The 25736-nt window shown below is 38.4% G+C and overlaps 1 protein-coding gene across 1 annotated transcript; it reads right to left on the reverse strand.

Annotated features, from left to right (window-relative positions):
• Nucleotides 1–14796: 14796 nt before the first annotated feature.
• Nucleotides 14797–25638, reverse strand: LOC134661043 (uncharacterized). Its single transcript, XM_063516942.1, has 7 exons — nt 21318–25638; nt 20874–21033; nt 17528–17703; nt 17237–17428; nt 16372–16490; nt 15238–15376; nt 14797–15007 (listed from the first exon to the last, which is right to left on the reverse strand). Exons 1-7 carry the CDS (start codon nt 25622–25624, stop codon nt 14833–14835), a joined length of 5268 nt encoding a protein of 1755 aa, XP_063373012.1. The 5' UTR covers nt 25625–25638; the 3' UTR covers nt 14797–14832.
• Nucleotides 25639–25736: the final 98 nt, after the last annotated feature.

A 25736-nucleotide genomic window follows, 5' to 3' on the forward strand; every position in this document is an offset into this window, starting at 1 on the left:
ATATACGAAGTATATCACGAAATATTGATGAACTAAACCTGTTGTTACATAGAATAAATACTCGAGTGGACATAATAGTTTTGACTGAATGCTGGCTCAGCGCAAACCCTTACTTACCAATGTTACCTAACTACTATGAAGTACATACAAATAAAAATATTAACCAAAATAGCGGTATAGTCATTTACATAAGGAATAATATACACGTGTCATCAATAGAGCCTTACTTTAATGGTGCCAACTGCCTTGTCCTCAAGTTGGGGCATGCCATTGCTATAGTCGCCATCTACCGCTCTCCCTCATTCAGAAATTTGTACAATTTTACATCCTCATTGAATACGACTCTTGAATCATTAGCTCGTTTTCAAAATATTATCGTCACTGGAGATGTAAATATTGATATTAAGCCCGGCAGCGCTGACCCTCATTACGATGAATATCTCAATACCTTAGCATACCATGGACTAATACCTGCGCACACTATAGAAACACGTGAAAATAACTGTCTCGATCATTTCATAATAAAATCCAAAAATCCAACTACTGCTATTGTCCTAAATACTTTAATAACCGATCACAGACCTGTTCTCTTAACATCAAATAACTGCTTAGATACAACAGCTTCGCGACACCACACGGTCACTCGTTTGGACTATAATTCTATTTGTTCAGACTTGAATGAGATAGACTGGGAGCCCGTTTTAGGATGTACAAATACTGAACACGCAACAAACTTGTTCATTAGCACATTACAAAAAGTCATATCAAAAAATACTAAGAATTTTACTGTCCCAAGATCTCAAGTAAAATTTAGAAGCTGGATCACCCCCGGTCTAATCCGATGTATAATGAAAAGAGATAGGCTACACCTGAGAGTTCGTAAACACCCTGAGGATCTAGACTTGTTACACAAATATAAAAACTATAGGAATACATGTAACAACATCTTGAAGCAGCTCAAAACAATACATGATAAACAAGACTTAAGTAAGAATAAACACAATCCTAAAGCTATATGGAAATCTGTTAAAAATATTTGCTTTCTAAAAAAAGACCCTAAGCCCCCTAATGAATTATTACAGACACATAGCAACAGTGAAGATTCAATCAATTACGTCAATAGGTTTTTCGCGGAAATAGGAGCTAATTTAGCACAAAGGACACTGATGCAATTAAACATAACTGAAAAAGAGCTAGCATCAAAGTTATTAAAGGAAAGTAGTTGTAGTAGTCGCCTCAAATCAATGGTTCTACTTCCCACAGACATAAATGAGGTCTCACACTGCATTGACCAACTCAAATCTCAATGTGCCATTGGATGGGACGGTATATCGACGTATTTTATTAAGAGAACCAAAGAATGTACTCTAGCTCCGCTAACTCACATTCTTAATTTGAGTCTATCATCGGGAGTATTTCCAAGTGCTTTTAAACAGGCAGTAATATCGCCTATACATAAGGATGGGAACAGAGACGATGTAAATAACTATCGACCTATCTCGATTTTGCCGGCGCTCTCTAAGCTCTTGGAGAGACTCATAAACACTCGCCTGGTAAAATATCTTGAAAGTAACAATATCCTCTCACCAAACCAATATGGGTTTCGCAAGGGTAGGTCCACGGAAGACGCGATGAACTCCATAACCAGTAAGATAACTCAATATCTAGATAACAATAAGAAGTGTACCGCAGTCTTTCTTGACCTCGCAAAGGCCTTCGACACCGTTTCTGTTCCCATTCTGCTTGCTAAAATGGAATGCCTTGGAATTAGAGGTCTGCCCCTTCAGCTCTTTGAAAACTATCTCGCTTGTCGTAAACAATGTGTGCGCATAGGCGATACCACCAGCCAGTTCTCTCCAATATGCTACGGTGTCCCGCAAGGGAGCATCCTGGGGCCAACCCTCTTCTTAATCTACATCAACAATTTATGCGACCTAAACATTCCAAATGCCCAAATTACCACCTTTGCTGATGACACTGCCATCTTATTTGTTGGGGACAGCTGGTTGGAGGTAAAGTCAGCTGCAGAATCTGGCTTGAAATTAGTCGCGAACTGGCTTAGTAAAAACCTGCTTACATTAAACATATCTAAAACAAAATATATTAACTTCTCTATCACTAGTTCTAATCAGCCGAAATTTCCTTTTACACTTAAAATTCATGGATGCTCCATTGGTGATTTGCAAGGTGGTCCAACTAACCCTGCTATTTGTAATTGCGAATTGCTAGAAAATGTTGATCAAACCAAATATTTAGGAGTAATAGTTGACCGCCATCTTTCTTGGTCAAAACATATTCGCTATCTATCAGACCGTATGCGTAAACTAATATTCATTTTCAAAAAAATAAGGCGTGTTTCTGACCCACACTTTCTTAAATCGGTCTACATAGCATTAACCCAATCGTTACTTACCTATTGCATACCGGTGTGGGGCGGTGCTGCCAAATCACACTTGCTTCCATTAGAACGTGTACAAAGAGCGATCCTAAAAGTTATGTACTTTAAGCCAATTAGATTCTGCACCAGATCTCTTTACTCCATAGTTCGGGTCCTATCAGTCCGTCAACTTTATATTGAACGAGTATGTCTAAGACAGCACAAATACGTCTCTAATCAAAGCGCACGTCGCCTAGGTGGACGTAGAAAACATAAAGTGTTCGACTCAGTTGCACACAACACAGCTTTTTACCGTCGTCAATTTAACTTCCTTGCACCATTTCTTTATAACAAAGCCAACGAACGCTTAGACATCCATAATAATTATAAATACTACTTGATAAAAAACATCCGCAATTGGTTATTGACCCTAAACTATGCTGAAACTGAAAAACTCCTTGAAATTGTTAGGTGATTGACTATAGTAATTGCATAAGTTAAGCATGTAGATAAGGAACTCTTCCTTATTGAACTAAAAGTAAGATTAAAAGTTGATCTTATCGATGAAAAACCTAGCTAGATCGATTTTTCGCCCCCGAAAACCCCAATATAGCAAATTTCATCGAAATCGTTACAGCCGTTCCCGAGATCCCCGAAATATATATAGATAATAATTAATAAATATACAAGAGTTGCTCGTTTAAAGGTAATATATATCATGGAATAGTTCATCATACAAGCACACACACAACACACACATACACAACACAACACACTTACGTAATTATCTTAGCAGTAGGTATAATAAATTATAGTAATAGTGAATATAAATGTATAAACAGATGAGTAGGTATATAGTTGATACTGGTTTAAGTGCAATGTCATATTTCTATCATCCTTATTAAACTATAAAAATTGTTGCCATAAATGTTGCATTGTATAGGTACGTATAGTACATATGTAAGCGATCTGAACCTTAGGTATAATATTTTTAACATGTGTATACTTCACAACCTAGATTGCTAGAAGTAGCGGTGGTTTATTCCCTGATCCCTATAAGACAGGTTTACCTAGTTTAGGGCTCAGGACACTATTCCTAGGCTGTCTAACAATAGAATACTTACTCCTAAAAATGTAATACCCTTCCACTATGTAATAAGCTGCATTTTTGATGCCTAAATAAATCATTTTCATTTTCATTTTCAATTATTACTTATACGGGGACCATGAAGTCACGGACTAATGGTTGAAAATAAGTCGAATTATTAGGTAAAATTCACTTAGAACCCTGACCAATAGGTCAAATCTACTAATAAGGCATTTTAGGTGTATTTGCGACGTAATTATTTCTTATACGGGGACTATGAAGTCAGGGACTTAATGGTTGAAAATAAGTCGAATTACTAGGTAAAGTTAACTTCGAACCCTGACCAATAGGTCAAATATACTAATAAGGCATTTTAGGTGTATATGCGACGTAATTATTTCTTATACGGGGACCATGAAGTCAGGGACTTAATGGTTGAACATAAGTCGAATTACTAGGTAAAATTCACTTCGAACCCTGACCAATAGGTCAAATATACTAATAAGGCATTTTAGGTGTATATGCGACGTAATTATTTCTTATTCGGGGACCATGAAGTCAGGGACTTAATGGTTAAAAATAAGTCGAAATATTAGGTAAAATTAACTTCAAACTCTGACCAATAGGTCAAATGTACTAATAAGACATTTTAGGTGTATTTGCGACGTAATTGTTTCTTATACGCAGACCTTTAGGTCGTCGATTTTATGTCGATTTAGATACTAATTTTAGGTAAATGTTACTTAAAATAGATACCAAATTGCGACCATATAGTTAAAAACACTTGTAAAGTACTATCAATACCATAAGGTTGTGCCGCCATTTTCTTTCATTATAACGGGATGCAAAATATGAAATTGCATAATTTAAGTTGTTATATCTTGAATGGTGCCATCGCACGGTACTTCATATTGCTAATATTCAAAATAAAACAATACTTTTGATCGAGTCAATACACTCACACACACAAATATTCAATTACAGCACTCAATTACAAGCAAATATATGCATTTTGATTTTATAAAATGTTGAAAACTTAAATATTTCAAGAGCCCATCGATAGTTTTGTATGTAAACCTAACATACTGCACGAAAAAATTTTCTGCGCACTAGATTTCATCGTTCTTCATCTGCGTAATCGGCCTAAGTAAATTATTTTACATGACTTAGTGGCCGCCATTATCATTGCAAAACTTCAAGTTGTTTTCTTGTCAGACATTTTGTTTCTGAGTGAAAAGAATATATAAGCGTAATGTTTGTGTCTCTTTTTCTCATCATCGCGTCTCATCTAAACATTGCCTCGCAGAGTAATTATATGGTAAATAATCTTTAATAGAAAAAAACCGACTTCTCTAACTACTAGCCTGGACCCACTTAACGGCGCTTATACTTTATTTGGTAATATAGCTGGTCAACCAAATCTTGTCAGTAAAAAAAGGCGCGATATTCAAATTTTCTATGGGACGATATCCCTTCGCGCCTACATTTTTCAAATTTGCCGCCTTTTTCTACTGTCAAGATCTGGTTGCCCAAGTATATGTATACATTTTATGGTAATCATAGTGGTATATTTAGTTTAGGTACCATAGTGATTTTCCGGGTCAAGGTCCGGGTCCGTGTCCGGATCCGAGTCCGGGTCCGAGTCCGAGTACGGGTCCGAGTCCGGAGTCCGGGGCCCAGTCCAAGTCAAAATCTAAATTCAAAATCACAAAACGTGTACTATGCGTCGTTGAAGAGTTCTGTTCTGATCATCATCAGCAGTTCCACTTCATCAAATGCCACAGTTTGTAATGTAAATGCTTGATTTTCTGATGAAAATATATAAAATTCTATACGTATGCCTTTAAGATTTTAGAAGTTCCCTCTATTTCTCATGGATCCCATGTTCAGGACTTGAGATTGACATAAATGTGCCTAAAAACCTAACTTGCTTAACAAACATAACGAAAAGGACAAATCGCCAAATGCGAGCTATGCGTCGTTGAAGAGTTCCGTTATGATCATCATCAGCAGTTCCACTTCATCAAATGCGACAGTTTTGAATGAAAATGCTCGATTTTCTGATGAAAATACAAAAATCTCTATACGCATGCCTTTAACATTGGAGAAGTTCCCTCGATTCCTCGTGGCCACATGATGGGAATCATCAGAACTCGAGCTTGACAAAAATGTGGCTTAAAAACTTAACTTGCTTGACAAACATAACGAAGAGGACAAATCGCCAAACGTGAACTATGCGTCGTTGAAGAGTTTTGTTCTGATCATCATCAGCAGTTCCGCTGCATCAAATGCGACAGTTTTTAATGAAAATGCTCGATTTTCTGATGAAAATACAAAAATCCCTCAAAAAAGGAGTTCCCTCGATTCCTCATAGATCCCATCTTCAGAACTCGAGCTTGACAAAAATGTGGCTTAAAAACTTAACTTGCTTAACAAACATAACGAAGAGGACAAATCGTCAAACGTGTACTATGCGTCGTTGAAGAGTTCCGTTCTGATCATCATCAGCAGTTCCACTTCATCAAATGTCACTTTTTTGAATGTATATGCTTGATTTGTTGATAAAAATACAAAAGTCACTATATGTATGCCTTTAAGATTTGAGGAGTTCCCTCGATTCCTCATGGATCCCATCATCAGAACTGGGTTTTGACAAAAACGGGAGCAATCTGTAAGCATATACATGCAATCAAAAAAAAAATTTCAAAATCGGTCCAGCAATGACGGAGATATGGAGTAACAAACATAAAAAAAAATAAACATACAACCGAATTGATAACCTCCTCCTTTTAGATTTGGAAGTCGGTTAAAAATATGTCACCACCACGTCTAAAGGTGGTAAAGATTACCAAATTAGTACATTTGAACTACGCGGCACGTCGTGGCGACGTCGAATCCACGTCGGAAACATGACCTAATGTTGACCTAATGGTTGTAATCACCAAATTGCCGTCAATAAATACGTCACCGGCACGTGCTTTTTTTCCCCATTTATGTCGACTCGACGTCGACTCGACGTCGATTCGAGGTGCCTCATTTTGGTCACCTAAATTGTGCGACCTAAAATAGGTGCCTTTCTCGGAATATTGACCAAAAATGTTTGCTGGGTAGCATATTGATCCTAGCGAAAAAACGTAGCATTTATTTTATAAGGAATCTCAAATAGATTATTTACGTAAAAGATAATAATTGTTTGCTGTGGGCTACCGTTTACGAGTTATTTACGAAAAACAAAAAAAAAAACGATTTTAGTACAAATTATAGGTAAATTTCCCACTTTAATATATTTTGAAATATTTAACCTACCGAAAAACTGTACTGAACCTTTTTTGTAGGAAATTTTATATGGATTACTTATGTAATAGAACATTTTTTGCTACGGGCCACCGTTTAAGAGTTATTTACGAAAAACTCTAAAAAGGGACCTTAACCCCCCCCGCCCCTACCCGGTAGCTTCACCCCCACCCCCGGGTACTTTTAGTATCTTGTTTAATACACCATTCCAAACCAACTTTGCCAAAATTTGCTTACACATGTATTATTTCCGCAGTAATTCCTTCGTTTGGTGGCCTATATGAGGACTGTGCACGAGTTAAGTTTATATCAGAGGCGATCTATCTAATGCGATCGAACTAAATATTCAATCGTCACGATGTATTTGAATACCGTAAAACGGGGTGAGTAGGTTTCGCGGGGAGAGGTGGGTTATGAATGGGGAGTTTGAGAGGGGGGTGAGATGGAATTTTAAGGCTACTGCTACAAAAATAATGCATTCCAATTTAAAATGGAGCTATAGTAATAGTAATACGCATAATAAAAAAAAATCGACCCAACAATCTTCCAAAATCACCTTTGTATGAAAACCCCTCTCACCCCAAATACGAGGCACTACGTGGTGAGGTGGGTTTTCCTCTTTATCGTACCCAAAATAAAATAAAAACTAAAATACAAACGTCCGGAACACTTATTATATACACCATTCAGTTTTCATATGTAAAAATAAAATGTTATCGAGGTTTGAATTTCAGTTTTGACCCTTTTACAGTACAGGTCCCGTAGCTAATCGACCAAATTCCGTTCCGGCTAGAGGCGTCCCCGCCGGCCCTAAATGCGTGACGGTTTTGAGTCGCCACTCTTCCGTCATATTACAAGCTTTAATTTGACTGTACCTGAGCCCGTACCTACCATGAGTCACTGACAGTGTCAAAACTGACATAAACGCCATCGAGAATGTAATTTACTTTCTATACATCTCGTTCGCGCTAATATTCGAGTACGAGCGAGATGTATAGAAAGTAAATTACGTTCTAGATTGAGTTTATGTCAGTGCCAAACTGATGGTAGCCGTACTGGTTAGATTTCAAGAGGTTTCATTGTTACTAAACTTGATGTAGACGTAGCTGGGATATTGTACTATTAAGAACAAATTGGGAATAAACATAGGTATGTAGGTGTATAGTGCACAGATTTTAATAACTACCTAAATATAAATATATATGGGTCAATACGATAAATAGAGATTGGCATAAGACGTTTTTTTTATCACAATCTATGGGTCTTGGACACCACCCAGCCCCAAGATTGTGAAACGAATGTGCGTTAACTTCATTAACAATATATAGTTGTGTCCAGTACATTTTAGCTTGGGAACGCGTGGAAGTATCGAGTTGAAATAAAATTAATACAATTTACTCAGGTCTACAGTCAAGCTTCAAGGAAGCTGTTCCTTGAAAAATCAATCTTCTAAGCGCCACTTGCACCAACGTGGCACCAACCCACTAACCCGGGGTTACCGATCAATTTGTACTGGAAACCATGATACAGCTTTAACCGGTTAAGTGAATAGTGCAAGGGCCCTCCCTAAGTTAACATAAAATAATTGGCCAAGAGCATGTCGGGCAAAGCTCAGTGTAGGGTTCCGTAGTTACCATTCTGTCAGAATACTCATTATAGGCTAAACTGGGGCTATTTGTAAGTATGTATCATGTACATTACAAGCAAAAGGGAGTACTTTCGCAGCGCTTTGTACGAAATTTTACTAAGAAGAGAAGAGTTTTTGTAATAACTGAAAAACGGCTAAAGTATGAAAAAAGTCATTGAAAAATCACGTTTACATTTTAAAATAAATACGCTTAATTGAAGTTCCTCGTATAATTGCATATGAAATATATATTTTTAAGTATTTCATTATTTTATTTCAATTGATGTATTATTTTTATTATTTTATGCACATTTTAAATAAAAATAGTCAAAATGTATCCGTTTTTTTATTGAAAACTTATTTCACAAAGTACAGAAATGCAAAAAATCCTTAAAAGGAACATAAAAAGTTTTTACACACATACAAATTATTAATAACCAAGTGTTAAGAGCCAACAGGAGTTAAGATTTAAATATTTTAGGTAAATATACCCGTCTCGCTAACGGAAGCGGCTCCTAAAACTAGTGCGATAAGGACGAGGCGAAAAATCCTGCGTAAAAATATCAAAAATCGAGGTTTCGTACTCGACTGTTTCCTCCTCCAAAACTCAACCAATCGTAACCAAATTTGGGAATCTAAATGATTATGACATTATCTGTGTCGGACCGTTTTGCTTTTTGACTAATTGATGTCAGTTTTGAATAGCACGCCTCTCATTGCGGCATAGTCAATTAGGCCATTTTGGTCATTTTTAGGGTTCCGTAGCCAAATGACAAAAAACGGAACCCTTATAGATTCGTCATGTCTGTCTGTCTGTCCGTCTGTCTGTCCGTCTGTCTGTCCGTCTGTCTGTCCGTCCGTATGTCACAGCCACTTTTCTCCGAAACTATAAGAACTATACTGTTGAAACTTGGTAAGTAGATGTATTCTGTGAACCGCATTAAGATTTTCACACAAAAATAGAAAAAAAAACAATAAATTTTTGGGGTTCCCCATACTTCGAACTGAAACTCAAAAAATTTTTTTTCATCAAACTCATACGTGTGGGGTATCTATGGATAGGTCTTCAAAAATGATATTGAGGTTTCTAATATCATTTTTTTCTAAACTGAATAGTTTGCGCGAGAGACACTTCCAAAGTGGTAAAATGTGTGTCCCCCCCCCCGTAACTTCTAAAATAAGAGAATGATAAAACTAAAAAAAATATATGATGTACATTACCATGTAAACTTCCACCGAAAATTGGTTTGAACGAGATCTAGTAAGTAGTTTTTTTTTATACGTCTTAAATCGCCTAAATACGGAACCCTTCATGGGCGAGTCCGACTCGCACTTGGCCGCTTTTTTATTGAAGGGCTCTAGCGCCTTAAAAAACAAAAATATAAATAAAAGCAAAACGGTCCGACACAGATATTGACAATATTAATCTGTGTTGAAAAAATCATTGCTCTAGCTTCAAAACCCACGGAGGAAACAGTCGAGTACGTTTGTATGGAGAAATGACCACTCCTGTTGGCTCTGGTTAAAATACCCCACTTTGAGAGAAATATCTATATACTGGCAACACGTTTTTGTATAAATGTGTGTGTTGCTGAGCGTAAAACACGAGCCTCGCACGCACACATCGATCGAGTTTCGGCTTCACTTTTGACAGGTCAGCCGTATGGGGACTCTATGGGGACTATCTGTCTATGCGTTATTCGTTTAAGACTTTTTTCATATTTTTTTGACCCATGGTTCAAAAGTTCTCTTCGGCCGTGTACGTAACCGACCTTTCGTAACTGGTAACGAAGGAAGAAAAAATGATCTTTGTACGATACTGGTTTCGAATAAAGATTATTTTTTCCTCGTACGTAATCAGTCACCAGTTAGAGGGGGGGACACATATTTTTTTATCTTTCGGAGCGATTATTTCGGAAAATATTTACTATATCAAAAAGTGGTTGTTGAAGACCCCTAATCGTTTTGAAAGACCTATCTAACGACACCCCATACTTTACACTCCCACTTTACGTGTACCTAAGAGGAGGTACCCTAAAAAAAAATTTCTAGATTTTATTGTAAATTTATTGGTTTATATATCCATGCCAAATTGCAGCTTTCTAGCACTAACGACCACGGAGCAAAGCCTCTGATAGACAGGCAGAGGGACGGGCATGGCGTAACTATAAGGGTTCCTAAAAAAGATACGGGTGTTTATACCGCAAAAAACGTATATTTTGACTCATCTCTCAAGGGAATCAAAATTGATAGAGTACTTGTACTCCCCGTTGGCCTAGAACTATGAAATTTGGCAATTAATATCGCCTTGCACTTTATATTTTAGCATATTCAATCCTGAGGATAAAAAAAATGTCCCAAAATTTTTTATGAAAATTGTACACTACGTCACGTCCATATACAAGTGAAAATTTTCTCATAATAAAACGTGACGTAATGGAATGGACATTTTGGGACATCTTTTTTTAATGGCGGGATTGAGAATGCTGTCGATTCTGAGTAGAATGAGCCCAAGAACGTCCAGATTTGAAAGAATCAGGTTTTCGATATTTATTTTAGAAAACGCCCATTCGCTCTTGTCCGGTTTCATGACAGTCACTTGGCCTGTTTTTTATTTGACAAACTTGTTAGGTAATTTGTCACTTCATGTTAACATGAACCTACCTCAAATTGTTAGTTAGGTACGTACCTACTTATTAGTTGTTACGTTTTAGTTCTTGTAAGAATATATGTATAGCTACATTTCAATAAGAATAACATTAAACATACATAGTACCTATTCTGTAATGTGCATAGGTGCACATTACAGAATCTAAATTTTAGAAACTAACGACTAATAAAACGAAACCTGTCGATGTTTGGAATCTTTACATGACACAACTCTATTTGTAGATCCCTTAGAGCGCGTCAGATAATAATTGTTGGGCATATTGTGATACCTATACCAGATAATATTGCAGTTTACTGCACTAGCTAGTTTGCATAGTGTTCTGAAGATGGTAAATCAAATAAGAGCTGCGTCCAATCCAATTAGCACGTCGGTGTTTCGACGAATTAGATCCAAGTAGGCAACTAGGCAGGTACTTCGGTAGGTGTAGAGTTGCAGTCAGAGTTGTAAATACATATTAGAAGATTTGCTCTTGGTGCAACGCAACATAAAGACATGATGCGAGACTTGCATCCATGGACGCGAGCAATGGTAATTCTAATTCAAATCGTCCATCGGAATATTTTTTAGACCTAATTAATACCTAGTAATGTTTAGGCGTGACAAAGTCGCATATTCTAGCATCAGTTGTCAACTTGTCAAGATATGTGATAATAATTAATTAAATATGGAGAACACTTGACTGCCCAGGCTGCCGTCAATAGAGCACCCTCGTGTCGATTCGTGAATGAGAGGACGAAAACAAATGCGCTCTGATAAAGGTGCACAACGCACAACAACCGCGTAACACCCCGGCCCGGTTCAATGACACGATCTCGGTTATTCAACGCAACACCTAGCGCCATCTAGCTGCGCGCCAGCAAAATAATTATTAATATTAGCCACTACTCACGTGAAACTCAAAGATTACGTGACACCTCCTTATTATCCTTTTAGATTGCACATGCACTGGCGAATGAAAGGTTTTGTTGATAAACAGATGGTGAGCATGCGACAGCGCAGGCACGCGGTCCTACGCAAGGGCCCGGGACCGACTGTCCGTTCCGTACGAGTGCGACGCTCCTGCGGTCCCTTTCGTGCTTAGGGCACACGCTCGCGCGCCGCCGACATTGGTTGCACTGCGGGCCAATAGCAACGCGGGTTGCGCCACTTCGCCACTGGCTGGCAATGTTGCGGCGGAAAAAGCGGAGGGGAAAACTACGTATGAATTCGCCTGCGTTGGCCTTCGCTCTCCGTCCTGCCATTCTATTCGTTTCAGCAGTAAATTGAGGAGCAAGGCCACACCGCCCATGTCCAGGCACCAATGGGGGTTGCTACAGCCACCTCCTCATGGTGAGATCGCGCTCGGTATAGCGGTCCTTTTTAAAAGCCGTAACAGATTACCGCACACCGCACCCCGACCTTGGTGCGGTTCAGCGCTCAGGTGGTCGCCGTACGTGCGTTAAGGACGCAGGTATAAGTGAGAGCGAGAAAGAGATATTTTTACGGCACCAAGGTCGCGATGCGGTGCGGTAGTTTGTTATTATAAGTCCATTTAATTCTTGGAGGATACAACTAAACGGAGTAGCCATTAACAGGCTTTCCCCTCTGTCGAAAATAGGCGGCCAACGGTCATACACAATGTATGGACTGACGTTTATCTGACATGGCTATTTTTACGTTACGCATACATTTGACGTTCCCCTCCCCCGCAAAAATCGGCAGACTGTTTTGTACAGAAAATTACAGACATGGCGTCTCCGTTTGATTATATCCTCCAAGATTTAATTAGAGTTTAAGCTACACATGCATTTTCTATTGTAAGGGTCAGGTGGGGTAAATATAAGACACGACACGGGTAAAAATAAGACAAAGTTTTTAACACTCAACTTATCCTACTTATTTCATTCCTATTCCATTTAAAAAGAATAAGTTGGCGAGTGTTAAAAACGTTGTTTTATTTTTATCCATGAATCTAGTATAACTGGATTGGGCATGAGTGGTGGGGATAACTGACAGAACGGGATAGTCTTATGTATCTTTCAGTAGGAGTAGCAGAGAAAGCGCTATTATTGTTTGTCCTTGTCACAGTCTCACATCTTGTTTTATTCCCCACCGTAAATTGACCACCGTGATTGGTCGAATTCATTTGTTGCCCACCATAATGCGACGCTATGATTGGTCGAATTTATATGGTTTGTCCCTCACGGAGGCACGCGTAGACCACTTCTATAGGATGCTACCTTCTATGTTTTTATCCGTGTCTTAATACTTACCCTACTAGGGTCCTAGGAATGTGAAACGTAGGTACATGCCAGCAATGCCAACATCATGAAAGTTACATTACCTACGTACTTAATTTAACATCATCTCTACCGTGGGGCCACTACGAAGTTATAATAAGGAAAAATAATAGTAATAATACTTACGTTCGTTTTATTCAATTCATACTAAGCTGACGTCATCGTCACGTCTCGAATAACTACGATAGGAAAGGAACCCCAAAACATTCTTGCCATTCTCGGGTATAATTTAGACAAGGAGTAGGAAATTTACTGAATTATTTACAAACAATCCAAGTAATTAATATCCACTAGGTATTTCCTCTAGGTATTTCTTATCTGGTTCTTGGTTATGTAGATGTTACTAACGTTCGCGATAAAAATTAGAATTGGTACCTATATTACCTTAAAAAACCTCAAAACCAGGTAAATTCTTAAACGCTGAGGTACAAGTCCTTTACAACCATGGAATTTTTAAAAAAATGTAAATTTATGGTGATTCTCATCAACCTCCCGTATGCAGCGTTTCAAACGCTGTCTACTCCGCCCCTAAGGGCCTACCGCGAACCACGTTCGACGTGTTGCCTCCCTGTCACACTTACGTACGAATTTACAAGTGCGACAGAGAGGCAACACGTCGAACGTGGTTCGCGGTAGGCCCTCTGGTCATCCGACTTATTGTCATTGAAAAATTGAGTGTAATGGACTTTATAACCACCACATAATTTATATTTACCTGTAGTGTAGTGCGCTCGCATAATGTAGCTACCGCTAACTACTACGTACTACGCTTCTTATACCTATACCTTACGTTATGTAGGTAGGTATGTAGGTATGTAGGTATATGTATAATAAATCACGATGGAAGGAAAAGAAAACTACATATAGGTACTTTAGTTCTGTGAAAAGATATAGCGGTTTCATATTCAACAAATAGGTTGTAATTCAAAGCCAATACACGGTGTCACTCAAGACATTGTAACACAAGTACATGACTGTCACGTATGAGTAAGCTGTTCGTAAGGTACCTACCTACACCTTACTTAGGTATTAATTATAATCAATATGCAAGTATATAGTTAAAAAGTATTAAATACAATTTGTTATATAAGTAAATATACAAGTCGACCTCACCTGGGATCTGGGATGCATCAATGGGAATAATGTCAGAATGGAAGCGAGGTTGCTTCAAAAATAGCAAGATAGACATTGTAGATATAGACTAGTTTTTTAATAAGTTAGTAACTTAGTTAAGAGTTGAACATGTAACGCATTGGTGTAAACTGTAGGTAATGTTACGTAATTTATGACTGCAATAAATATAATAACTTCGAATGATTGTGAAAACTGATTAGTTGGGGATGTATCTGCAGACATATCCATGTCTAATTTCCGTCTCTCATAATAGAGACAACGTTGTTGTTATGGGTCTCTCTGTAAATCACACACTGTTTCAACTAGGCGCTCGACTGCTTAATAAATACTAGCGTCTAGCTATAGGCTTGGTTTACGTACTCCTCACATAAACGGCAGATCGTCTTCCTTGGACCCGGCCTCGTCGCACACGCACTTCATCTTGCGGCGCTCGGCGCGGTCGACGGCGGCGCCAGCGGTGTTGTTTATCTCCCACCAGATGGCGCCGCCCAGCACGTTGCGGAAGTACGGCGGCACGCTGCGCTCGCGCAGCAGGTGCCTAGATATAGAAGGATATATTATTTGGCTGGGTACGAGTAAGTATCAGTGCGCAACCCTACCTTTAGGAAAATTAGTAGTTATCCGTCGGAGTTTCTGGAATGGCAAAATTTCCACTTGGAAAAATTTCAGAAACATGTCATATTTTTGTGTAGGAATCGAAATTTTTCATTTTCGCAATGAAAGTTTCCTTTGTTTCCTGTGAAATTTTCGTAGAATTAGTTTGCTTACAAGTAGAATTGTTCTTCTTTGTATTCTTCTTCGCGGCGTCGCCAGTAGCGTTTCAAGTTCGGGCTCATTTCTGCTACCACTGCTTCTTGAACCAAACTCTCGCGTTCCGCTTCGAATTTCTTCACGGAATCAGCCACATCTAAAGCCCAACAGTTATAGTACCTACATTGTGCAACGAGGGGGGTAAGTGAAAAATTTTGTAAACGAGGTCTATAATTCACGACAGCCGCAGGCTATAGTTTGTACCAACAAACCAAATTTTAGAAAAGTAACACAGAAAACCTATACGTAAAAACTAGCCAAGACAAATCCTTTATAATTTCAGGATTTTCTACACTGCACAGAACTTGGCACCCAAATAGATTTCAATTATTTTGTCGGCGAGTTAACAACGACACATATTCTTAAGATTGAACTTGGCTCTCATTTCACATGTATGTTTTTGTTGGGATATCATAAGAGGTACTTTTTGTACAAAAAATACTATAGTAATAAATCATGAAAGCAGTTTTGCCCAAGCTGAAAAGGAGACCCTCACTGACGCACGGTCAATTGTCAAAATATTTCGGTTTTCAGATTTTTCCTTTGTATATACTTACGCCGAATAGTCTACCTTCACGCCAAATATCAACTTTCTAGGTGATCTGGAAGTCGGTTAGGTTTTTGATCTGTAAGTCAGTCAGTTACAAAAATGCCGGGTTTTAAACGTTAATTTATCAATAAGTATGTAACTATTTGAGTTACATTTATGAAATTTTGTATTTTAGACAAGCTAAGGGGATTTAATACATGTGCCCAAGTTCATGTGTGTATATAGGTTAAATAGTTTTCAAGTTGTGGGGGGTCAAAAGGAGCTCGAAATGGCTCGTGTAATATTACACACGGTAGCTGCGTCGCCAGTTCCTTCTTCTTTGAACTTGACTGGACACGCTACCGCGTGTATTTAGAGTCTAGGTTGTCTTCATATTTTATATCTGATGTTTCTTATATTATAACCTACCTACTTACTCAAAACCAGTTAGTTTTGAGATACCTAGAAGTACTTGCCAGATTTTCTGCCTAAGCTGCTTATCTACTACTCGTATTAATTTGTAGCTCTGTCAGTAGATAACAAAGGCGGCTGAGGGTACTTACCTTCTTCCTGTTCCATTTCTTCGAAGAAATCCTTCTCCGGCATTGGTTTAGTAGTGATGTCCGGTTTGGCCTTGCTCGCTACCGCAGCGTCCAGCCTTGCTTTCAGCTCCGCGTATACTCTAGCAGAATATCATAGTAGATAAGTAAATTAAACCAAAGCTAACTAAAATCAGGACGAACAATAAAACCTTCGTTACTGCGGAAGGCACTTCAACGACTTCTAAGGAACGAAGTCACGAGCAGAGTGGTTTTCGGGGGCGAAAAATCGACCTAGCTAGGTTTTATCTCTGGGAAAACGCGCATTATTGAGTTTTCATATGTTTTGCGAGCAAAGCTCGGTCTCCCAGATATTTTTTTGTAAATAGGTATACTTACCTAATTATACTTTATGATCAAACACATGCCGCAATCAAAAGCGGCTGCCTTTGATTATTAACGGAAATCACTTACCTAATAAGTAAGTTAATGATACTTCTAATATTATAGTTATTCATTATTAGCTATTGATTCGAGCTAGTGCAAATATTCAGCTGTTATTGTTTTTAAAGTTAATGTTTTCATTGAAATTGATCAAGTTCAGCTAGAGTTAAACTAAGATTAAGTTTGCAACGATTTTGGTAGCACACGCAGTGCAAGTGTTATTTATACGACATGATTTCATAAAGTTTTGACGTTTAAAATAATACTTGCACTGCGTGTGCAATCATAATCGTTGCAGACTTATCTTGGTCTAACTGAAGCTGTGGGCTAGAGAGCGAGTCAACGAAGAACGTAACGCAACGTAAGAAGTATTATTAGGTACTCGCAGTTGGAGTCCATGACTCGCCGGTAATGACTGACACACCGCCCTCGAAGCTTCCTCTACCTGTGTCCCAGCGCCTGCACGACGTCGTGCACGCGGCGCTCACTCTCCGAGCGCATGTCGATCACCGGCACGTGAAAGATCTTCTCGCAGTCGGCCTCCATGACACGCCGATACTTCAGCACCGCCCGCAACAGCTCTCTAGCCCCTTTAAACTGCTCCCGATTACGACTTTTCCATTGCTTTTCTAAAATTCTAAAAAAGAAGCAAACACATAATGTTGTAGCTCCATCTCGGCACCTAAGCATAACAAAGTAAAATCAACAGAAAAACCAGGAATCGATTGTACCAAACCTCAATATGAATGCTCTTGGTAGCCTCGGCGTATACCCTTCAAATGATTGAGGCTTGGGCTCGAAACGTTCGTACGGTCTCATCCAGTGGTAGAATCCTTTTCCACAGTCTTTCTTCAGATCTTTGTACCTCAGAGAACTGGCCTTGCTGGACAATTGAGAGTTCATAATCCATTTCTACAATAGAACATTAAGAATTCCAATCCAATATTCATCTATTAAACTAAGTATAGTCGAAAGTTTGAATTTGTGACCCATTTTGTACCTTGTCACAGTGACAATAGTATGAGGTCTATAGTGACTTTCATATTAATTGTCACTGTGACAAGGTACGAAATGGGTCATACTTAAATTAATAGATTAATACCTACTTTCGACCGTACTTACTACACTAAGACGCTAATAATATGTAACTAATGTAACGAAACTGGGCTAGACATGTCTGTTTGCCATACTTATGCCGGATAACTTGTGAGCTAAATAAAAAAAACAACGGGAGTGCCGACAGAAGTGAAAACTCAATGACTAGTCCAAAATGTCTGCAGCACTATGTATAATTGCTGACCCATCCTCCTTTTTATTGAAAAACTTTAGTTCCGAAATTGCTGGTCAGTGAGCTTGTTTAAAATTCGAAATTCAAATTTGTAGCGTTGTTTAAAATTCGAATAGAAATTGTGAAGTTACCTTGCAGACCTCGCATCTAAATATATTTTTCACCTCAGCAGCTCGAACAAGGGTACTTTGCTACATAAACAGTGAGCAAAATCGCATTTTGCTCACTGAGTGAGACAAAATGAGCAATATGGGATTTTGCTCACTGTTTTTAAGTAGCAAAGTACCCTTGTTCGAGCTGCTGAGGTGAAAACTTAATTGTTGGTATATCTTAAGAAAACATGAGTGAATAGAGGTAAGTGATGAAGAAGGAATACATTTTTCGGGTTCTCTAATATGTTCTCACCGCTGAGGTGAAAAGTTTTGTGAACTACACGAGATCAAAGTTATTTACATCTCGTGCGCTTTTGAGTCCCTTACTACGCTCAAGATTCTAAATTATTCTTTTTGCTAACGACGTGAAAGGGACAGAGATAATAAAATCCAAGTATTTCGAACTTGTATTAGACCCCGCATATTGAAATGACATTTGAATATTAAGGTCACTTGAATGTCATTTTGTCTCACTCAGTGAGCAAAATGCGATTTTGCTCACTGTTTTTAAGTAGCAAAGTACCCTTGTTCGAGCTGCTGAGGTGAAATAGTTATTTGTACAACAAGAAATCAAAGTTTGATATTTCTTCGAGTGCTTATTTTGAGTCCCGTGCAAGCTAAAGATACTATACTAGATTCACGAGCATAGCGAGCAAGGGTACTTTGCTACTTAAAAACAGTGAGCAAAATCGCATTTTGCTCACTGAGTGAGACAAAATGACATTCAAGTGACCTTAATATTCAAATGTCATTTCAATATGCGGGGTCTAATACAAGTTCGAAATACTTGGATTTTATTATCTCTGTCCCTTTCACGTCGTTAGCAAAAAGAAAGAGACAAAAGAAAGTTCAAACGACATTCAACGGTGTATTGACGGTTTATAATAGACCCCCGAAAAACGTCAGAACGCATCGATCCAAAACACATACGAGTATGAATTCTTAATAATTAATTAATGAAAATAAAGTTTAAGATTTGATCAAAACTGATAAAAACACTATATTTTACGTAATTTATTGTACGATTAAAATAATGAACTCAAAAAATACACAGAATAATATCACGTCAAATAAATAATTATACTTTTAAGAATCTCTACTATAGTTTACAAATAGTAAGTAACCGCAATTCGGCCCGTACCTTAATGATTTTTTTTTATAAAAAAAAAATTGTCGATTGAAGTGTCATTCAATTGATGGTCGTTGTTTTCATATACATATTACCTATTATTAAATTATACAACGGGACTTAATCGCGTATCTAAGTTTTAAGATTTACCTCCGACGTTTCGAGGACGGCGTTGTCCCCGTGGTCTCGGAGTAGACTGGCTTAAGTTGACATCAGCATCGTCTAACCGCGCGAGTTTTTCGAACTACCCGCACTTGGTCTTGTTTAGCCGCTTGAACGTTTTGCGCACTAGGGATGTCACTCTGTCGACACACAACACTAACGATATTCGATTTATCGACTGTCGATATTCGTTTACGCTTACATTTACTAATGACTGGATTTCATGTGGATGAGATCTTGAAACCCTCGTCCCGATTGAAATTACTATGTTTTTTGATTTCAATGGCTTCCCGTACTTTCCTGCTGTAGAAATGACGATCCGTGGACAGGATTGTAGGGTTATGCAGCTCAATCCAGTGGTTTGGTCCTGACTACTATAGATTACTATAGAATCTTTCGCTTGCACGGGACTCAAAATAAGCACTCGAAGAAATATCAAACTTTGATCTCTTGTTGTACAAATAACTATGGTCATGATATTTTGAGTTTTATTCACCAGTACTAGAGTTCACTTTTATTAGCGATTTCATCAAGATGTAGCTTTATTGAATTATATTTGAGTGATATAAAGTTAGAATGTAACTGTGAGATCCTCGTATTTCAGCCCGTACAAGATTAGAACCTTTTTCATGTAATGTCGTTGAGTTTTTTTTATTGATTTAAATGCCATCTAAATGAGTGGCCATCTAAATCTTACGGTCACGTGATCGCCTTACGCTGTCTCGTGTTTATCATTTTTTCCCCACCTCAAAAAGTGCCCAGCGCCGCTAAAGAGCGCCGTTTTCACTTCAAAAGTGATATGATTTTGAGCATGGGTAGGTAGGTAAGTATATACCTACCTATGCTCAAAATCATATCACTTTAGGTAGGTATATACTTACCTACCTACCTCATTTTAGGGAGTGGTACACAAATAGGTACCTAGATATTAGAGATCGTCGAGTCTGTGTCTGTGTAGGTACTACTGTATGTAGGTATCACATTCCAGCCATTCTGAAGTTTGTGTACCTATCTATTAGGTACCAGAAGTTTCCCGGTGCTGTTCTATATGTCGGGAATCTACTTTTTAGGGTTCCGTAGTCAACTAGGAACCCTTATATGTCGCCATGTTCGTCTATCCGTCCGTACGCGGCTTTGCTCCGTAATCGCTAGTGCTAGAAAGCTGCAATTTGGCATGCATACATGCCTCGGGGAAACCAGGCATTTTCTGACTCGGGCCTTCGGCAACTAGGTCAGTCTCATCGGAAAAAGCCTTTCTTTCCATCCCTCAGCAGTAATGTTCCATAACTATAGCAGTAACTACTACAACAATTACTATTGGCCACTCTTATTAGGTCAAGGCAATTGAAACCTCAGATTCAGTAAGTGCCACCGGCGTCAGCATTGCAAGGAGACTGCGACGGTCGCCGAATGTATCGTACTCGTTGATAGAACACCAAGGCTGGAAACGACAATCCTTCATGTCTTCCTCGAGCTGAATTCGATTCACCAACTCAGAACAAGTCAAATCACTGGAAATGCACAGGTCACGTTAAGTTTTGTATAAGCAAAGCTTGTACCTACTATGGGTGCCAGGCGACGATATACATACTTAAATATATAGATAAATACATACTAAAATACATAGAAAACCCATGACTGAGAAACAAATATCGTGCTCATCACACAAATAAATGCCCTTACCGGGATTCGAACCCAGGACCATTGGCTTCACCAGGCAGGGTCAGTACCCACTAGGACAGACCGGTCGTCAGTAAAACGACAATTTAGAAACATTAGACAAAGAATCACTCACCGTCGAAGAATAAAGAATCTATTTTCTTTTGCACTATACATCTTTCTGCACTTCCCATGGACCGCCGTGCTCGTATTTGATGGTACTCGATCATCCAATTTGAGCTCAGTCTCTTCGAGTTGTGCAACGGATGGTAGAGTTAGAGCTTCTGCCTCTAGGGACGGATTAAGTTTTGTATTTACCTCATCTAACAAAATAGCGCCTTCTTCGTTCACAACTATTCTTTTACCAAAAGAATCTTCCATTTGTAACCAACTATCCCGGATTTTACACAAAGAGGTCATTTCATCTTGACATATATTAATGTTACATGTTGTTTTTGAATTGCACTCAGTACATCCCGAATAGTTAATGATTAAATCTTGGCCATCGAAAGTTGCTACCGTTACTGGATCTAAGTTGATTTCATACTGGTTATCAGTATTCAAAGAGACACTGGTATTATTAGGCGAGTTTACTGTAACTTGTCCATTTGCTGTATTGACTGTGACAGAAGTATAGTTTTCGTGTTCAATGGTATAGCAGATTCGGACAGAAATATACCCGTCGGTCCTCTTTGCTTCTTTACGCTCTGACATGGAGCTCTGATAACTTTGAAGTCGGGATAATTTGGAAATACGACTAGAACTACTTCTTGGTGAAACCGAATGTTTCGACTTTACTGATAAATTACCCGATTCCAATATATCGAAATAATAGGCCTCGTCTTCAGTCCATTCCGGATATATCTCTTGGTCTTCAACAATCAGTTTTGTTATAATCCTAGTACGGTTTGGAAAAGTTACTATCTGAACTCCGTCTTTGTTCAGTAAGATTTGAGTTCCATCCATTCTGCGAGAATACACCTCCCCTAAGCAGTAATCAGTGGCAGTTCGTATAAGTAACTTTTCTATATCATATGATTGATCTTCTACCCACTGTTGTCGAAGACCGCTAGTTTCGATGATTTCAAATTCGTCTATAAATAGTTCAATTTCCTGCACCGGCACAATACTTGCAGTTACAGAGTCCGATTCCAATTTTTCATTCTTTGGCTTTTTTGATGATTTTTTTTCAACAGGTTGCGCTTTGGTAGGCACTGGTGTAGTATTTGGGTCATTTATTAATCTCTTTCCATATTTTGTAATTTTTATGTACGTACCATCAGAACGGAGAACCTCAATGAGACCAGAAATTTTGAAAATGATTACTTCACCTTTTAAGCTGATACATCTCATTTCCTCATCAGGTAGCGGCCCTGGTACTAAATAAAATTGCTTTATGTGAGATAGAGTAGAGGAATTATGTTCATGAACTGATTCAGTGATTAGTCCATTTGGCCAAGTAACACAAAGAGAATGAAATGTCTTCAGTTCGAACGAGGTGGCCACTTCTGTTTCAGAAGGTATTTTGGGTACATTTTCTTTTGTTTTTAGGTGAATATTAACATGCAATGACGATCCTGATGCTATAGGGATCGGATGATGATACAATTCTTTTTTAAAATTTATTGTTACTTGATCTTTACTGGATATCCTAAAAGATTCGCATACATGCGTTTCCTCTTGCGAGACAGATTCTCCTAAAGACCTGTGAACCCAAAATTCGTTAAAACCATTACCAGGGACTACGCTGAGAATAATATTTTCTAGGTTCATTGGTATAATAAAACTATACCGACAAGATACGCGAGTCCCGTCTTTTGAATAAAAAGTACCATCTTTTCCAAAAACTTCAACTCTCCTTTCGCTTAGATCATAGCCATGAAATGGTTTAGTTGGAATCAAAATATCAGTGTTTGAATCATGAAGAGACATTGTAGGGGAGGAAAGTGCTGTGGTCTTTGTTTTTTTACTACTTTTTGAATCACCGAACCTTGATGTTGGTATTGTCGACGCACCGTCGCCAATTTTTTCACCCGTCGATGAAAATTGTGTAGTTTGTTTTTCCGTTCCTTGTTCTTCTTTCTCTAGAAATTCTTGAAATTTTAGAGAACCTTCAATCAGCATTTCCATATCCACTTCTTGATTCTCTACACAGGACTGTAAAGCTAGAGGGTCGACTGCTGCACACTGAGATTGAGAATCGTGAGCAAGTTTTTGCTCGTAAAGATTTTCTTCATTCTGAATCCAATCATAGCTTTCTTCTAAGACATAGTCAAAAAAATCTTGTAGACAGACAGGTGTTGGTAAATGACTTCGCCATTCTTCGCGAGCTATACCGTCATGATCATGACTGTTAAAAAACATTAAATTGAAAGTATCAGTTACCTCACAATACTTATAATCCAGACAGTTAAAATTAGTAAATGCTTCGCGCAAAACTTGGAAAGCTCGTGTTTCAGAAAAATCTTCAAATATTTCGTAGTCGTCAATAACGTGATTGTTTGGTGCATTGTTTGCTATTTCAGAAGCAGAGACTAATTCACTTATATCCGGGCATTCGAACAGGAATTCTATTTTCTGCTCTTCTGACTCTTCTGTGCTTGGCACAAATGAATTATTCTGAATTTTAGTCATAGATGGAAAGGAATGACGGGTTGTGCTACTCGAAACTAATAAAGGTGAAATTTTCGGCAGTGGCTCAGCAAGCACGCTGCGTCGTAAATAACGTTTCTGAAACTCTGATATTGTTATCGATGCCAGGTGATCCTTTTTGAGTGAGCTTCTATTGTCATATAATTTCCTACACGCCAAAATGTGTAGTAATCTGTTAAGTTCGGTAGTCTCTACGTCAGATCGATCAAAACATGATAAGAGGACATTGACATGAAAGTTGATTTTGGCTTCTAATTCATCCCGTGGTCGTTCTTGTCCGTACCATAGTCGATTGATAGGCATTCCAAATAACATAGAAGAAATTATACTATCTAAATTAATGTTGCCGAGGTGAAATATCTGACATTTTGCAAAATCTCCGAAGTTAATGACAATGGGGTCTTTATGATTTTCAGACTCTTCCCCATATGTTAAGCGGAAAGACTTTTTATTCGAATTCGTTGCATATAGTATACTAAAAACGTCGTTGATTAGCGTTTCGGCTTTATGCAACTTTATTTCATCGCTTGTCTGTCGATTTAACTTTAAACGATCTGAAAGAGAGGTCGTACTATATGTCGTAGTATCTTTGCTCGTCAATTCCTGTTTTATACAAACCGTTTCTAGTATACTGTCTAAAACTGAGTATATGCTACAACATTCAAGAGGCAAACCGTCGATATGTTTTTGGTAGTAATTTTCATAAGTAATATCTTTCGGTTCGACGGGAATGTTAATAATATCCATATTTGTTAGGTAATGATTGCGCTGTCGAGTTAAATCTTGTATATCGTACATAAGGAAACACAATTCGTCATATATTTTGTCGACTTCTCCACTCAAATCATCTGCACTCCAGTAAGGAGGTGAGAAAATTACAAAAGCTGTGCTCTTGTAGTCATCTGCAGTGGCCTTGTCTATGCGCAATTGTTGTAAATCTTGCCAGAACCTCAGTGATTGCTCTATTAAGATATCTGTTTGACTTTGTCCCCTTTTTGTCGGCCGTGCCAAACTAGCTGGGATGGGCTGCGATGTAAGATCTATTCTAATTTGAAAAATAGCAGTCAAGGGCACACCGATTTTTATAAGACATCCCGCCAACTCCGGTTCCAGAAATCCTGATACGGCGACGTAAAGTTTTGGCCCGTCTAAAGGGTAGTCGTCCACGTATACTTTGTCCCTCCACTCTTCTCCTCTGACTCTTAATAAAGTATTGTACTTCTTGCCTTCCTCCGGTTCGTCAATAACCACCGATACAGCTTCGCCTTTTTTACCTTTGTTTTGTGGTAGCGGCGGAGGCGTAGCTGGCTCCGAAGGAGGCACGCAAACCGTACCCCTGACTTCAACTCTGTCAACCATGGTTGCAGATTCCCTACGCATACCATCACGCACGTGCAGTTGTTGTTTTTGAATAAACAGGTACTCTTCTTTCATCTTTAGTATAAGATATTTCACGACCAACGCCTGTATATCTGGAGGAATATCCTTCTTCTCCTTTAAGTAGGCTTGGCCAACTTCGAATACACGGAAGCTTTCGTCTTGTACCTTTTTTTCACCACCTAGCTGATTAATCATAAACATTGTCTCCGATTTGCAAATATTCTTTATTACAAATCTCTTCTCCTCGGCAGCAAACACCTCGAATTTATTCAAATAAATACGATCTTGGTCGCTGCCAGCTGCTTCTATCATGACTACTTGTACTGACCAGGTATTGTCATTTAGGGGAGTATCTTCAATGTATGCACGCCAAGAATCCTTTTTTACGGGCTCATTCTTCTTATGCCCCATTTTTCATCAACAGGCTCTCTCTCAATTCATATAGGGACTGATGCAATTCAATCACAATACTAATATTTCATATTTTGACAAAAGTGACATTTCACGCACAATAAAATTAAAT

This window comes from Cydia amplana, chromosome Z (genome assembly GCF_948474715.1).
Source record: "Cydia amplana chromosome Z, ilCydAmpl1.1, whole genome shotgun sequence".
Classification (NCBI taxonomy): Eukaryota; Metazoa; Arthropoda; class Insecta; order Lepidoptera; family Tortricidae; genus Cydia; species Cydia amplana.